The 12,936-nt window shown below is 37.0% G+C and overlaps 1 protein-coding gene across 4 annotated transcripts in view; it reads left to right on the forward strand.

Moving 5' to 3' along the window:
* The window catches only part of BRAF (B-Raf proto-oncogene, serine/threonine kinase), an 84,668-nt gene that overhangs the window by 13,837 nt on the left and 57,895 nt on the right, over positions 1-12,936 (forward strand). For all 4 annotated transcript variants that reach the window (XR_011722709.1, XR_011722710.1, XM_071727161.1 and 1 more), the window contains exons 2-3: positions 720-821; positions 11,094-11,357. Coding sequence is in view for 2 of the 4 variants with exons in the window: in XM_071727161.1 (XP_071583262.1) it covers positions 720-821; positions 11,094-11,357 (366 nt within the window). In the remaining 2 variants the exon portion in view is untranslated. The remainder of the gene's footprint in view (positions 1-719; positions 822-11,093; positions 11,358-12,936) is intronic.

A 12,936-nucleotide genomic window follows, 5' to 3' on the forward strand; every position in this document is an offset into this window, starting at 1 on the left:
TGCTGGAGTGTAGCTTCTTGATGAAATCTTTGTTCTAAAAGTTGGGCTATAAGTGAATTAATTATTCGTTTACGTTAGGAAACTACTGGCAAATAACTGATGTCTAGAATTAGAAGGGGTAAATAAGGTGATGTGCAAAATGTGAGTTCTGTGTTTTAAGAGGTTTTGTTTCTTTGTGAACATCTCAAGTAATATTGCAGAGCTTGTTTTGATCTGGTTTGGATTGTGTCCAAGAGAAGGTAAGAAACCTTTGCAGGGTGTAGAAGTTAGAAGTGTATAAGTTAGGGTATAGGTGTTCTTTAAGATCAAGACATCCTATTCTCGGGCAAATAAAACACTAAGTCTAGGTTTTGTGAATATTGTTTACACAGAATTCTTAAGGTTGGACAGAACTCCTTCACTAAACTTTGTAGTCCTGTAGAACTTATGTGTCAAAGTCTTGCAAGGCAATTACCTAATATGGTTTTGATAAAGAGCTTTTAAGAACAATTTATTTTTCATGTTTATTCAATGGTTCCTGAATTTTAAAACAAAATTCAGTTTTTCTCTGTTTATGTAAGAAGCAAGCTGTGTCTTATCGACAGTAAATGAACAGGATAACTTTGTTCACTGTTTTACTGATAATTAAAATTTTATTATGGGCTTCTGTTATTAATTTTGTTTTAGAACAGATTCTCTAGCCTCCTTTTCATTATAAAAATTTTAATTATCTGTTTTAGGTGTGGAATATCAAACAGATGATTAAATTAACACAAGAACACATAGAGGCACTGCTAGACAAATTTGGAGGAGAGCATAACCCACCGTCGATATATTTAGAGGTAAGTTTCCATTCAAATGCATGTGGTTAGATTAATGGTGTGTTACCTTAATCTCACCTGAAGCATATTCATGTTAAGGCTGTGAATACCTGTAGTGAAAGACAATATTCTGTATTAGAAACTTAACACATTCCCTGGAGATAGAAAGGAACTGTAGGGGATTCCTGGTAGGCCTCAGTAGGGCAAGGTCAGTGGCATGGTCTGATAGCTGTGTTGGTGCAATTGAAATTTAAAGCTTTCCTTTTAGGTGTGTGGGGGCAGAGGAGGAGGCAGGTTGTATGTGTGTTACAGAAAGAGTCATGCTCTGTTGTAAATATATACACGTGAAAACATAAGGCTAACATTGTCTTTAAAGCAGGTGACTTCGTTTTTTTCTCTTTGAAAAGTAATAATGTAGAATCCAAAAACTGTGTTAGTAGACAGGAACTTCTTAAAGGAATACAGAAAGCTTGAGGGTGGAGTAATATTTTTAAGCTGTATTTAATTTGCAAACTAGCTGCACATTCAATTTCTGTATTCTGTCAGCACTGCAGGTTCATAAAGTAACATTGACATAAGACCCTTTAGAGTATAAAAAAAAAAAAAGGACTACATGCATAAATTGCATCTATTAGGAATTAAATGAGTATGACTTGCTTCAAACCCTACCCTTTTCCTGGTTCTCTGAAGAAATAACTGGAGATTGACAAGAATTTTTGGTAGTCCCTTTAATTGTAAATGCTGCCTAAAGGCATGGGGTAATTAAAAGCAAAATTCTCATTATTTGAGCTACTTCTAGCTTTTATCTTATTGTCAGAGCAGGGCAATAGCATGACTATACAAATGTTGACATAATGTCCTTAACAATTAAGGTCAAATGAGGCCCTCTATAGTTGTTTTACTTATTGCTAATATGAAATGGGAATATTGAATGAGTGCTAATGACTATTTTAACCACTCAGTACTATATAAATACACCTCTGTTTTCACATGGACTGGTTCATTTGCTGTGTCTGGATTTAATATTGTCATGTGTATCATTTGATTGCATATCAAATTGCAGTACTAATGAGCTTAATTTGTAATATGTTTGAATTTCAGTTAGTCAAACCATTCATTCATTACAGCCATTTGTCACTTGTTTGTATATAAATTAAAAGCAACATCTCTACACTGGAAGCTTTTTTGATTGTTCTGTGGTTCATTAATAGAGAAGAGGACATTTGCAGTTGTAAATATGTACTAGGGAAATATTATGATAGTGTAAAGGATTTGGTAAGTCTTGAATAGTTGTTGACTACAAACCATGAAGCTTAAAGCAGATTTGTGAGCTTGATGGTTCCATGTGCTGCTGAGGTGAAACTTCACCTGGCTCATCAACAAGGTAGGAAAGTCCTGCAAGACAGAGCAGGGTGGTCTTCTGCTGCAATGAGTTCTGCTGGATCATTAAGTGTGTCGTGACAATTAGTGCTGGTATTGACTAGGGAGAAGTAAGCCATTGGGAAAAAGGTGGAAGTGACTGAGATTCTGCTTTTTCAGTGAAATTTTATCCTAGGAGATTGCAAGTCCTGTTGAAAGAGCCTGCTGCTGTTGAAATGGAAAGTGTTGCTTTTCCCAGCTCTTTGCTATGTGGGTTCTTCCCCTTCCTTTGTTTAGGCACTTGCAGCAGTGGTCATGGCTGAGCCACTTCACTTCACCTGGAAGGAAAATATTCGGGTTTGTTGGATTAGGTTGCCATACAGTTAGTAGATGAAACTTGGTCATGGTGAAGTACAAAGGTTAGGGAAGGGGAAGAGCTTACAGCTCAGAGTCAGTAGCCTTGAAAACTGGTTAAGAGAGGAGAGGTACTTTCTCTTTGGATTGCCATTAGATTAGAGCATCCTCAGATGGATTGATTGAAGTGAATAGGATTAAATGCTGCAAACCTGTGATTTGTTCGTTGTATAGATTTCCTGTGGTAGAACTGAAGTGTGAGGGAAAGAAAAAGAAAATATATTACAGAGTACCTGATGCAATCAGAAGCAAGATTACTGTGTCTACCCTTAACTGTTCATCTCACCCCAGCAGCAGTCATCCGATGCATTTCCCTTTCTGTGCATTTACCACTTTTTTGGCTGCTTTTGCCTTGGTTTAGAACAGGAGATGCTTTCTATTGTCAGAATTTACTTCAGAGCAGTTTATCCAAATCTAATCTGTCACTGCTAGAGCTAATGTTTGGAGTTCCTGTATCCTTCCACCTGTCAGGAAAAGGGCCAGAACAAGCCTGGTTGCAGCATGAAAGGACAAAGTTCTGTGTAAAAAGCTCAAAATACAGTGTGGTAATGTGTCAAAGAACATGTTTGCTTCTAGGAAATGCCAAGCTAAGAAAAGACAACACTCTTGATATGAACGAAAAGAACAGGAGAATGTGTTGAATACATGTGATTAGCTTCAATGGCTCCTCTGTCTGACATCAGTTAGAAATAACTCCCTCTCTACAGAGCTGCTGTGTGGTACTGGGCCTATTGCTCTGTTCCTTACCTGAGCATCATCACGGATTCCTATGCAGCACCCTTCTTCCCCCTCAGGCTTTCACATCTAGTCTAAGTCTAGGTCTTGACACTGTGGTTTGTGTACTATCTCCAAAGTGCTTGAACAGGAATGGAAGGTTAACTTTCACTCTGTCCATTGTCTCCTGATTTATATGTTTTGATAGTTTTGTTCATTTCTGGTTATCAAGTTCAATATTGCTGTGCTTTTAATGAGAATATGGATGGGCTGTTTTGCAAATCTGTTATTTGGACTGTGTCACCCTTCCCTTTGCTTCCTTCCACTGCTCTGTCCTCATCTTCTATAAAACATGAGCGACTCTTAAGGAGTTCTGTAGATTGTGCCCATCTATCACCTATCAGCAATCATGTCTGCTTCTCTTAGCAAAAGTTGCAATTAACCAAAGCTAATTGCTAGATAAGTACCTGCAAATGAACACTTTTGCTTTCACTTATATTGCCTTTCACTGTTGTAAACATCTAGTTTGCTATTGTAATGCTTTCTGCAAAACCATGACTTTTTATATAACTGTGAAAAGCTTGACAGCTATCTATTTTCTGTTGTATAGAGTTTTGATACAATAGGATTTGATCAGTTCTTTTGTACTCCTGTCTGACTTTGTATCCTTTGTTTCTTATGCATCTTACCAACTGCTCACATTGACAGAGCTCAGAGCACCCAGCATGCTGAGTCCTGACCTATGTTGGAGCTGCCTCTGTAAAGGCGTGGTTGAACCCAGTGACAAAATTGCATCTTAATTAAAATTCTAATTTTTAATTAAAATTAGAAAGGCAGGGGTTTGGGGAGTGGAAATGCACATAAGAAGGCTGATGAACTGAACAAGAAAATTAGTTCTTAAAATTAAGCACTTGAAGGATATAGTAAAACTATTTATGCATTGACTATAAAACATACACCTCATTTTAAAAAAATAAATTCAAGCTTTAGTTACTGTTGTTCAAGAAAATACAAGCAAACAAGCGTTTGTTTCTGTGTTCATCAGTGTAAGAACACAAGCCTTTTTTTGCAGCAGCAGACTTTTTTCTCTTTAATTGTGAGAGGGGTTCAATGTCGTTTATGTAAAAAAAACTTTAAAACTGACAGCTGTTCTTGCAGCCACCAATTTCAGGATTCATCAACTGAGTAGTAAAGAAGAATGCATTTCTTGAAATACTGAAAGTGATTGACTTTACGTGTTATGTTGATACCAGGCTCAGTTTATTTCTGCAGGAGGGGGTACTCAGATATAGGGTTATCTGCCTGCTTAAGTCCATTACTCCTCAGTGAGGGTCTTAAAAAGGTGGTTGTAGAGCACAGAGAGTGGTGCCTGGGAGCCTGTGTGGGCTGTTTTGTTTGCAGCTGCCTAGGAGTGGAAAAATGTAGCATGAAGCTGGAGGGCAGGGGGTATCTTGTCTCCCTCCTCTCAGGGCAGGAAATTAGGGTCTGAGGTAAGAGACCAAAGCTGCAGAAACATTTCTGGGTATATGTACAAGGCACAGCAGTAGGAAACAAAATTAACAGAAGAACATTCATCATTAACTACACAATTTTCTCCTAATTGTTATAATTAGCAATAGTTTCAGGAATCTTAGGAGTGTTCTCTAATATGATTACAAGAAAAACTCTTCTGTTTCTTCTGACTGGAAAAAATAATGAATGTAGTAAACAATGGTTGTATTAAAACCTAAAAAGGGCTTGTAGCTGAAGTTCTTCCTTAAATAATCCTAGTTCTTCTATCCCCTGCCTGTGAGCATGCATCTCAGGTCTACCAGACCTGTCAGATATTTGAAATAACTGCTTGTCTCAGTAGATCTAGAAATATAATTAATAGCATTTTCATTTTCTTCTGAAAAAGAGGCTGCTGGAGCTTCTCAGTAGGTTTTACCAACTTTTTGGAAGTACTGTATCACAGCTGAAACATCAATGATTTTTGTCTTCCCACATAATTTCTTAGTTCATTATATCTAGCCTTCAAGGGCTGTTTCCCAAAATACAGTTTGTGATTCACTGTGGAAAAAACCCTTTCCTGAAGGGTTTGTCTTAGCATTGTAAATACTTGAAATCTTTACTGCAACAAAGTCGAGTGCTGTGGTACTGAAAAGAGATGGACATCAGTTATCAGAAATAGTTAAAGTGTGTTCTTCTATAATCACCTTTTGTGTGTGTGTCTTTATCATCAAAGGATGAAAAGGATGACCTAAATTAAGGGAAAGGAGAATAAAAACCTGTGCATTTCAACTTAGTATTGACAACAACTGTTTTTTAGCAGACTGAAATGGGTTGTAGAGATCCAGACTGGCCAAAAGCTGTCAGTTCAAACTTAGAGGGGAAAGATTGTGCTTAAATGGTTTAATGAGATTTATTAGTCTTTGTAGACTCTTAGTGGCTGTTCAGAGTGGCCTTACCTATTTAAAAATGTCCAAAATGCATTGTGTCCTTTTTGCCTTGTAGTTATGTGTACAATATTATCTACGAATATTTCATCTGTCAGAACTTAACTGAAAAGTGTTAGCCCATTCACATGTAAAGAGTTCTTCATGTGGTGTGAATTTGCATCCTGGACCTGTAAGCTACTATAATTAACAGTCCCAAGAGTAAGCTGCCTGGAGTTTTGTTTTGTTTTGGGGGGTTTTGTTTGGTTTTTTATTATTTTTTTTTATTCAGAGTATACACAAAATAAAACAGTATATAATAGAATTCTATTATATAGATAGAATTATAGTGGTATTATAATAAGTCTTAAATTTTCAGCTTTCTAATTTTATCTTGAAGGAATCATCTTCCTTCCTACTCTTGGAACCTGGAAGTATTTTAAAATTAGAATCATGAGGGTAGAAGTATGTTTGCCCTCAACTACTGGGATTATTTTTTACTCCCTAGCTTTCTCTTTTCCTAGGATATTCAACATGCTTTGTTCAGAGGCCTTGCTCTGAATTTTTATTCAGAGGCTGCTCAATTTCAGAAGAGTATTTAATTCCTTATTCCTTTGTATCTGAAGAATCTGTGCAGGAGGTCAAATTAATTAAAGAAGATAACCTCTTTGATTTAAAGTTTGCTTATTGTAACAGGAGGCAGCTACAGGCTGAAATGGGTCTTGGTTCAGAATCTCAGGTTGTTTCAGAGAGCTGTGGGTTTCCAGGAAAATGCTGACTCTGACTACAACCACTCGGAAACATTGTAGTTCTCTGGGGAAGTTCAGATTAATTTTTACGAGGCTTCTAACAGATGCTGATCAAATATGTTGGACCAAAACTGGAATGTCTAAAGTTAGACTAAGTACAGATTTAGGAGTCTTACTAAATGAAGAAATCCTGACGTACAATACTGTCTATCTTCAGCTCCCATTTAACTTAGTGGGATTTGCATTTGATGAACAGCCTAAAAGGTCAGACATCTTTTAAATAGAAACACAATCTCAGTTTCAAAGACCAGGAAACTGTAGTTTAGGCTTTTAAGAGACTTGCAATGTGTGTCTATTACTTAAAATAGATTGAGGAGGGGAAAGAACATGGTAAAACCAGTTGGACTGCTTGAGTTTAGAGTGGGTTTCTAATAAGATGTGGTAGGGGGCAGTGAGGAGATACTGTATTTTGCTATTCGGTTTTGTCCCAGATTTTAAAAATACCTGTTTAATTTATTGCCTCTTCTTTGCTTAGATGTTATTACTAGAATGTATAGCCTGGTTGTGGGGGAAAAAATAATATATGTATTATTTCAAATATAATATATGTAATTAAAAAAAATTTTTTTTGTTTTTGAGAAAATCTTGTATCATCTTGTCATCTGTTATCTGTGTAACATCCTGCAAATTTTGTAGACTTCTGAGGTCGTTTTTTTTTTTTTTGTCAGTAAATAAGTTGGGACTAAGTTACTTCTTAACTTTTAACTCTGCTGCTCCTGAGTGAGCCACAGTTGTATTATGAAAGGTATATACATCATATATAAACATGGCAACTTCTTATGCTTTAAATAGACTTGGCAGCTTACCAGGTCTTTGTACATTTTACTTAGTTGAGGCCTCCAGGAGGATTCTCACGTGAGTGAGACTATATTTACTGATATACAATATAATTAAAATTAACATTTTGTTCTTTTTCAGATAGCCACTGAGTTATGTGTAGCATAAGATGTGCCAGTTTGAGTCAGCTTTGAAAATACATATTTTTCCTTTAACTTTGTTAAATACCGTAAACTCACACTAAGTTGGGAGCCCTGTGGTGCAGCAAATACATTTTTTTGAGGATAATATAGGTTATTAGAGACAGTCTGGTTTTGGCAACTAATAAATGGGCTGGAGGAATTGAAGAACTGAAGTGTCACGACCAGAAAAGCAGCACAGCAAGGAAGATGAAGGCAGCATTGTGCACCTGGGGTGTGGATGCTGCCCATCAGTGCAAGCACCTGACTGAGAAGCAGCTCTGTAGGAAAAGGACCAGGGGGCCTTTGTCAGCAGTAAGAGCTGTCAGAAACCCACCCCTCACCCTGGGCAGAAAACTGCAGACTGGGCTGTGCTGCCAGGCACGTAGCCAGCACAAAGAGAGACTCAAATGCTCACTCTTTGTGTTCAGGGTGGAGAAGAGAAGGCTGAGGAGAAATCTGCAGGCTCTTGCGAGAAAGCAGCTCTCAGATGTGCACTTCTCAGATGTGCACAGCAAAAGGGGAAGAGGCAACATCACAGATAGCATCAAATGAATTTCACGAGAGAGAATTGGTTATCATGAGTGGCTTCTGAGCCCTGGAACACATTGCCAGATGTTGTGCAGTCTCCATCATTCAAGATGTTCAAAGCTTGCTTTGGCAAGGCCCTGAGCAACCAGATTAAACGTAAAAATTATCTCTGTGTTAAACAGAGGACCAGATGACTGGACCAGATGACTTCTAGGGATACCTTCCAACCTTTTTTCCTTTTCTTTTTTTTTTTCTTTTTACTCTTCTGATTCTTTAAAAAGGTGAAAGCAAGATTGATTTTTCTTGAAGAACTTTACTCACTTCTTAATGTGAATGCCTTAAATGAATGGGTTTCATTCTAGATTTTATAATTTTTCTTTCTGAAATACGTGTACAAACAATTTTAAATTTTTTGTTAGAAATCAAGCTTACAGTTGACCCAGAGGGCCTTGACTAACTTGAAGGTTTGTGCAGCTGCTGATGCCTGTCTGCCGGTGTGGATGTGCTGCTGCATGTCTCTTGCAGACAGGCCAACTCTGCAGCATAATCTTTCTTTTAACTAGAAATACTTGCCATAGGTCAGCTTTGCTGTTGTAACACTTTCAATTAAACTCCATGGAGTAATTTTGTCTTTTGACTTGGTGCTGTTGGCTGTGTAAGGTTTATGCATGCTAGACATCATCTGTCACCAGTGTCTCATCAGAATACTTAATCTTTGTGAAAATGAGCTTTTATTGTATCCTGTTTCTGCTGCAAGCACTGTTGCTCATATATATATATATATATATATAATTATTATTTTAAGAGAAAAATGTATTTAAAGCCTACTGATGCATTTCTAGTTTCACGATGTTTTATTATAGGATCTTCTGCCTGTGACATTGAGTAACAGTATAATACTCAAAATTTTGTCTCCATAAAAATAGAGAGCTTTTCATGCAGATTTTAATGGTTTAGAGCCCAAAGCCAGCAGCAACTCCCAGCTTTCCATGCTCATTGTTTATTCTCTTAAGATAAATCATTTGACTTTGGGTTTGCATTACTGACAGATTAAGCTGCCAATGTAAACATTGTAGGATTGAGTATTTTGAAAGTTGCATGTAATTTTGTGAAGGAACTAAGCCCACAAGTATCCGGAAGCACTGTCATGTTGCATGTCTTCAAATAATATTTTGCAATGTTCATGAGAAAAGGAAGTAAGTATTTAGAAAAGTATTGGTGAAATGGTAACAGTTTATGATTCCTACTTCTGTTTACTGAAAATAATTCTTGACACATGGAACTTTTACTGGAATTTACAGGACAAGTTGATGCTGAAAGTAGGAGAGACACATTTGTGTTGCTGTACAGCAAAAAAATGCCATTTTTTACGATCGGGTAACCTTTCAATTGACTTTTGACAGTGGAATTTTGCTAGAGTGAAAATGTTTTGGCTTTAAGTTTCCAAGTTGGGGATCTGTTTGTGAAACACTAGACATACTCAGTTTTTTTTCAAAGAAATATTAAGTAGCTCTTAGTTTCCTGCAATTTATGTCCATTGATTAAAAATGAAACCCATAAAATTTAGAATTTCAGTTTGTGATATCCACCACTATTCTTTAAATGCTTTTCTTTTCTTAGTCCTCAATGTCAATCATTTTCTTTGCTAACAATGTGGGATGATGCAACAAATTTTGAACATAGGTCCATCCTGGCAGATGCTAAATCTTTATAAAAAGGGAGGGGCCAACCACCAGTGACCAGCCTGGGCTAGATAAACCCTACATGTACAATTCAGAGATATAAATACATAGTAAAATACGGTATTCGTGGCAACACTACTTAATGCTGATTGTTTTTTCTCTTACCTTTAATATATTTTTTCCATATATAGACCCTTCAGACCTTTTGATCAGTTCAGTTCTCCCATAATTGTAATTAACAACTCGTGCATAAAAAACTTGTGGAAAGCAAACTTAAAAAGAAAAAAAACACATTTTCCTAACATAAACATCATTTATAGTACTGTAAATACATACAGCTTGGCATAGATATCCCTGGACAGCTAAGTAGAATTTTTTTTCTCTACTGCTGAGTTGTTAGGTTTGTAATGTCTTGGTTTTTATTATCTGTAGAAGTCTAACAGATCCTTGGTTAACAATGACATGCTTATGTAGCATGAAACATGCGTTCCTTAATTGATTCAGATTTTAAGGATACTTTGTACTAACTTACATGCTGAAGAAGTAATTCTGATAACTTGGATACAGAGAAAAATTTTCTTGTTATGAAGACCAAGATGATGGCAATAAACATTGGACAAAAATACATAATGATTATGTATTTCCGTTTTAGAGCTCAGCAATTATGTTTAACTTTAGTACATTTAATGAAAAGTTACTGAGCAAATTTAATGTTACTAATGTTTTAGCTTTTTAATTTAAGAAACTTCATCAGTGTTTAATGAGGTTTTCCGTAAACTTGGTGGAATGTCAAGATAATCTCATACTAATGTTAAATTCTTTCAAAGAATCACTTTTACGTGTTTATGGATGACTTCACAAGGCTAACTTAGTTTTTTAACTGAAACACAGTTTGATTTTTTTGGTACTGTAGTATGAAAGGACAGTGTCAGAGGTGGAAGATGATGAACAATGAGCTAGGTTGTCAGATGCAGACTGTAAAAAGCACATTTCAGCTTTCAGTTATTCCATTAGATGTATTTAGCTGTCATTCCAAGAGAATGATAAATTTAGCTGTAGCACAGTAATTTGGCAGTGCAGCCAACAACGTTTGCTAAAGGTTGATGTCTTTCTTAAAGTAGTTTTGTATTAGACTGTTTAGTGCTTTGAAACTGTGATTTATGGTTTCTTTGATCCACTTATCCATTTAATATATTAAAAAATGAGTTGTTTGATTCAGAAGGTATAATATAATGAATTGAAAACCATTTCTTCTTTGTATCCTACTGAAAAATTTGACCAGACCATTTTGTTCGTATTCCTGGGAAACTTAATGAGTTTAGAATGTCTTTTTCCTTCACGTCCAGTCTGGATTTAGGTTTCTGGTTTTGTCTGAGGCTGCTGCATCATTGTAACAGCTGCTCTTCCTTCACAGGCCTATGAAGAGTACACCAGCAAACTCGATGCTCTACAGCAGAGAGAACAGCAGTTACTGGAATCCATGGGGAATGGAACAGATTTCTCTGTGTCTAGCTCAGCTTCAACAGACACAGTAGCATCATCATCCTCCTCTAGCCTCTCTGTAGCACCTTCGTCCCTTTCAGTTTATCAGAACCCTGCTGATATGTCACGGAATAACCCCAAGTCTCCACAGAAGCCTATTGTTAGAGTCTTCCTGCCCAACAAGCAAAGGACTGTGGTGAGTCAGTTGCTATTCACATACCTGTAATCTCAATATTTCCTGTATCTCTCTCCCTCTGTAAGCAAAAGTTAAATGAGGAGCTAAAAAAATACTTAGATGGAGGTCAGAGATGTGGCACGATGACCATTTGTGCTCTGCTGCACTCGGTTGTTTTGGTATGTTGAATATTTTCTCCAGGATTAGAACAGATGTCCATTATAGCAATAATCACAGAATACAAAACTTTCTGGAGTTTTTTTAATAATGAAGATACCTCCAGAAATATTTTCCTCAAATGAACTTTTTTGGATAAATAGTAGTCTACAATTTTCAATGGTTAGGAGTGGGCAGGAAGCTGTTTCTTATATTTTACAAAATTATTGGTTAGTTTAATAGATTGAGGAAATTATTTTCCATGTTGTCAAAGTTACTAGCAGCAGTGAATACTTAAATGCAAGGGAGAGCTGTGCAGGATTGCTTGGGTTTGTTTTTTTTCTGTTCCTTCCCACTCACTGTGGCAAGTGTTTCTTATTAGGACCCTGATGGTGTCAGGCCCTGTATAGAGAACTGGCATGAGGAGGGTCATAGTTGCTATTAGGAGGGGTAAGAAGTGTTGCCAGCAAACTGATTTTAAAAAATGGTTTATCAGTTTTTTACAATGTTACACTGATTCCTTGGAGTCATGGAAGAAGAGCTGACTTATTGGTGCCTATTTAATTGTCTATTACATATGGGATTTTTAGAGCTGCTAACTGAAGAGCCTTGAATGTGCTTTAGAATAATACCTTGCAAATTGTGATACATGGAATCTCTGACAAGCCATAGTCTAGGCTCTGTTTTGCCAAGTAGTGCATATTCCCTACTTAAAAGGGAAACTGTGGTTCCAGTGAAGGTGAGAAATGGATGGATAGCACAGGCACTGTCCATGCAAAACCAGTGGTTTTCTTAGCAGTCAGTCAGGTATTGGCTGTCACTGGACTGTGACTGTGGAAACTGGGTTGCTGGCCAAGAGAAGAAAACAGACACTGAGTAGTGCTGGGTATTGGGAATGTATCTTCTCCCCTCCCATGCCACTTTTCTTCCATCTATCCCTCTCCCCACCCCACCAAACAAAAGAGATTGAAAGACTTAGAGTGGGAATAACAGATTAAAGGGCAGTTGCTTTTGCCTCATGCTTTTCTTAACATATTGCTTAATTGTTGAAGATATAGCTAAAGATTGTAAGGAGTATTTGGTTTTCAAGCTAGAGAAATGGAGGTTTAATGTAAACTATGACCACTGTGCAGACATGCAGTGTTAAGTCGGGTGATTTTTCTGTCTGTCTGTGTAGTATGGATGGGCACATAGTACTACCCACACTGCAAAATTTGGTAATAAGGTACTGGGTTTTGCAAAGATTGTTTTTTTCCTGTGTTCTGCCCTACCCTTCATGGCTATTGTAGCTGCACCCCCTTGATGGGGCTGTCCCACAAGTTGGTTTTTCTTCTTTCCCACAATGGGTCACAGTATATCAGTTCCTGCATTGTTCTGTACATTTTCTTTCCATTCTGTCCAATGTGTTATCTTACCCTCTTCTCTAAGCTGTTTAGTGTACTTC

This window comes from Heliangelus exortis, chromosome 1 (assembly GCF_036169615.1).
Source record: "Heliangelus exortis chromosome 1, bHelExo1.hap1, whole genome shotgun sequence".
Classification (NCBI taxonomy): domain Eukaryota; kingdom Metazoa; phylum Chordata; class Aves; order Apodiformes; family Trochilidae; genus Heliangelus; species Heliangelus exortis.